We start from the raw sequence: 4,001 nt of genomic DNA on the forward strand, positions 1-4,001 counted from the left end.
TGTCTATTAATTTCTATCACACAGAAATTTTGCTCTTACAAAATGTCAGTTTTTACCAAAATTTGTTCTGCCTTGAGTTTTTTCATGGAGTCCATTCTGTCAGTAATTTAATTAATGAGAAAGAAAATCAATCTAATTTTCCTTGTCTATATCTGTTATGAATATAGCTGATACCTGAAAGACAAAGTTTTAATTTCCAAATACACAAATTGGCTTGATATTATATTGACACAGCTATGGTTTTCAAAGTTATTTTAATCCACACAAAGAAAACTAAAAACTGAAGTATGTACTTTTTTTTTTTTTTTTTTTTTTTTTTTGTTTTCCGGTTTCAGCTTTTTAATCAACTCAGTGAAAGACATCCTAAACACTTCATGAAACACAACAGAATATTTTTTTCTTCCAGTATTAAAAAAAATGACATACACAAATATCTTTAAGAAACTTCTATATAATCAAGGCAGAGATCTGGAGTAAAAAACACCTCTAAGTAATCATGTCCTTGAGTTCTTATAGTTACAGTCGGAAATTGCTTCTAATCATGATGAAACATTGTGTACAGGTTTTTAAAATGTCCCTAGATGCACATTATTAAAAAAAAAATTAGTCCGGCCAAACATTTTTTGCCAGAACCAATAATCCTGAGAGCCTGAACTAAAAAACTGGTAAAAAAGGAAAAAATATTCAGATTCTACAAATGTCTCAGAATTTGCCTTTAAATGGAAGAAAAATTTAAAAAAAACACACGGAACTTTCTGAAAGGTCTTTAATAAGCTACCTTGGGAGCTCAATTCAAAAAGAGGTTGATATAACTAGAACAGATGTTTCAGTGCAGCTCCAAAAATCTTTATAAATACAGCCATTTGGAGGGATGGTCCTGGATCAGAAGAAGTTTTATTCCTTGTGTATATTAGGTGTGCATGCCTCATCTCAGTTGTCATAATTGTCCCTGTAATTTCCTCCTGAGTAGCGCTCATAACCACCCTGGCTGCCGCCATAATCTCTGGACCTTCCATATCCATATCCATATCCTCCAGGTCGACTGTCATACCGGCCACTTCCATAGCCCTGGTCCCCACCACCTCTAGAGTAGCTGCGACCACGCCCATAGGACCCGAAGGCACCCCCTCTTGTTCCCCGGGCCGACTTGCCCGCGTGGTCTACACGGATCTGACGACCATCCAGAGACTCTCCATTCATGGCTCTCATGGCATCTGAGGCATGCTCTGGATTGGTGAAGGTGATGAAGCCAAAACCCCGGGATCGCTGAGTCTCCCGGTCCTTGACGACGACCACCTCAGAAATAGGTCCGAAGCTGCTGAAGTGGTCTTCCAGAGCCTGTTCATCAGTGTTGAAGTTGAGCCCGCCAACGAAAAGCTTCCCTTCTTCAGAGGACATGGCAGTAAATTCAAGTCCTGGAAATTAAGAAGTAAAAAGGCCGAAGAGACAGCTACCGCCAAGAAGCCGAGTGACTGGGGCAAGTATGTACTTATTGATTGCATTCAATAGTCCTAACAGTAGAACTCTAACGTTCCAACTCAAATGGATTTCAAGAGTATAGTTTATCCTATTTGATTGCCTATTCAGCTAGGTAATGGCCATAGTTTTAAAAATAGACTACTTAATACTTTGACTAACACCTGATGAGAATCACAAAAACAAAACCATAAACTAATTTCATTTATATCTAAAGATGCCAAAATGTGAAACACAGTGTTATCAAATTCTGATTACTTTAAATAAAAACTATACCAAGTACAGTTTAGTAAATTTAAGGATATGATCTATGATCATGATTCCTCACATCATAAGAAAAAACTTGTGAAAATCCTCTGATAAATGCAGAAGAGGGATTTATAAATGCAACATGTATTCATGAATCAAAACATACATTCAGTAAACTAGAGATATGATGCCTCTTTTACACAATTAAAAAATATGTGTTTAATAGCCAGTATCCACTTAGTAGAATAGTCAAAAGAATGCTGTCTCCTCCATTACCCACCACAATTCTGGAAGTTTTACTCAATGCATAAGAATACTAAAACCAGTACTAATACTCCTACTAATAAGTATATTTAAATAAAAGGCGATAACTAGTATGTGCAAGCAAGAAATTTGTTGACTTGGAAAGCAAAAGTTAATCAATTGAAAAGCTATTAGAAAGTAATAATTAAATAGCATGGCCAGTCACCAATTTAATGTAAAGAATACAAACATATTTTCTATATACTATAAGTAATGATTAGAATTGGATAAACATGTCAATCACAATAGTAGTCCCTAACTTGATCATTTTCTCACTGAGTCTTTCATAAACATAAAGTTTTTTTCTATACTTTCTATTCTGTCCCATTGTGTGACTTTTGAGCCAGAGTGAAAATACCTGTAATTGTTGTAACTTTATCATGTGTCTTAGTATTTGCCAGGGGAAGGCCTCCATGCTCCCATACATAGTTTTAAACTATTCAGAGATTTCTTTGCTATTTTAGCCAATGAAATTTGGTTTGTTCTTCAAATTGAATTTTACAGTCACATAGTTCAGCTTTTTAAAAAGCATCCTATTGGGTTTTTTGGAAATAAGTATATATGTAATTGAAGTGGAAGGGCATAGACCTCAGTTAGTTTCTCTCATTGTACGTATAAGGAAAAAGGGCTTCAGACTCTGGATACAGGGTCCTTCGATGGCACAGCAACATTTACTACTGTGCACATATTACATGAGTCTTCAAGAGACTGATGTGAAATGGAGCTTGTCCTCTAGAAGCAAGATAGAAATAGTTCTGATATTCAGGAAGGCTGGATTGAAGAAAGGCTGACACAATTGAATGCTCTAAGAGAGCCCCTCCAGTGTTTTATAACACTATTCAAACCAGCTGAAGCTTTACATTATATTTGAATGAAAAGGCATGGTAATTGAAGGGGTGGAGAAACTGAAATCATGAGTGCGTGCATTTGATCTGAGGTTATAGGGACTTGGCTTACAGGAATGCTGTATTTTTGGCCTTCTCTGAGGTCCTCTTAGACTTTTCTTTATAAGGCAAAGCAAGTATGACATTAAAAAATATCATTTTACACCTGTCACTTTTGGTCCTGAGAAGATTGTTAACAGAGTGACAGGGATATCGTAGTACAACAGTGAAGTAGTGGTGGTAGTGACAACCACAGTGACTATCATCATTATATCGCAGTTCTATATCGTATCTTTCTTATGAAAAGGACTCCTAGGACCTCACATATTTAATTACATTTTTACTCAGATCATTCTTCTGGGGTGGTCAGAGGCAAATGTTGCCTTCTTTTTACAGATGGTAAAACATGAGTTAGTGAGAAGTAAGACCTCCAGAGGTCTCAGAGGCCACCCGGAGCAGCTTCCATGACTGCCATTTTTCAGGCAACGTCATCCTTCCAAAGGTGATGGTTGCTAGTGGCTGCACCCTCCCGTGCTCCTTATACTTCAATGAAAACTTGAAAAACGAAATAAAATTTATTCCTGTATTGAAATATGTGCTAATGAAGGAAGGCAGACTTGTGTATGAAGAATGAGGTGTCTACACACGTTTTTCTTGTATCTGTTTTTAGAACAGGATCCTGATTTAATTGTCAGGGGAGGGAGCCTGGTCATTTTAAAATTAAAACATGATCTTATTGTGCTATCAGAGTTGAGAAACACTGATCTGTAAGGGTTGCTTGATGATGATTCTATTCCAGTTTCCAAGTATTTAGGTTATGTAATAAATAGCATAAGTATATATCGTCTGTTGTTCTCTTCATTGATGTAAAGAGGTATTTCATCTGGGTAATCTGTTATCTATAAGATATAAAGTTATGGTTCTAAGTCTAAACTATAATGTTTCTCATGAACTACTTTTCCAAGTTCATGATTTTCCAAGTTCAGTGTTTTGTGTGCTCTCCCCACTGCAACAGGCAATCACAGCACACACAGGATTTTACCTAGAGTATTCCATCAGAGATGGGAGAAGCGGGGACATAGTTTCTAG

At 36.5% G+C, this 4,001-nt stretch overlaps 1 protein-coding gene across 1 annotated transcript; it reads right to left on the reverse strand.

The window, feature by feature from the left end:
* Positions 1-431: 431 nt before the first annotated feature.
* On the reverse strand, positions 432-1,471 carry LOC130857840 (RNA-binding protein 3). The gene has a single exon (XM_057743671.1). It carries the CDS (start codon positions 1,396-1,398, stop codon positions 931-933), a length of 468 nt encoding a protein of 155 aa, XP_057599654.1. The 5' UTR covers positions 1,399-1,471; the 3' UTR covers positions 432-930.
* Positions 1,472-4,001: the final 2,530 nt, after the last annotated feature.

This window comes from Hippopotamus amphibius, chromosome 7, assembly GCF_030028045.1.
Source record: "Hippopotamus amphibius kiboko isolate mHipAmp2 chromosome 7, mHipAmp2.hap2, whole genome shotgun sequence".
NCBI classification, from domain to species: Eukaryota; Metazoa; Chordata; class Mammalia; order Artiodactyla; family Hippopotamidae; genus Hippopotamus; species Hippopotamus amphibius.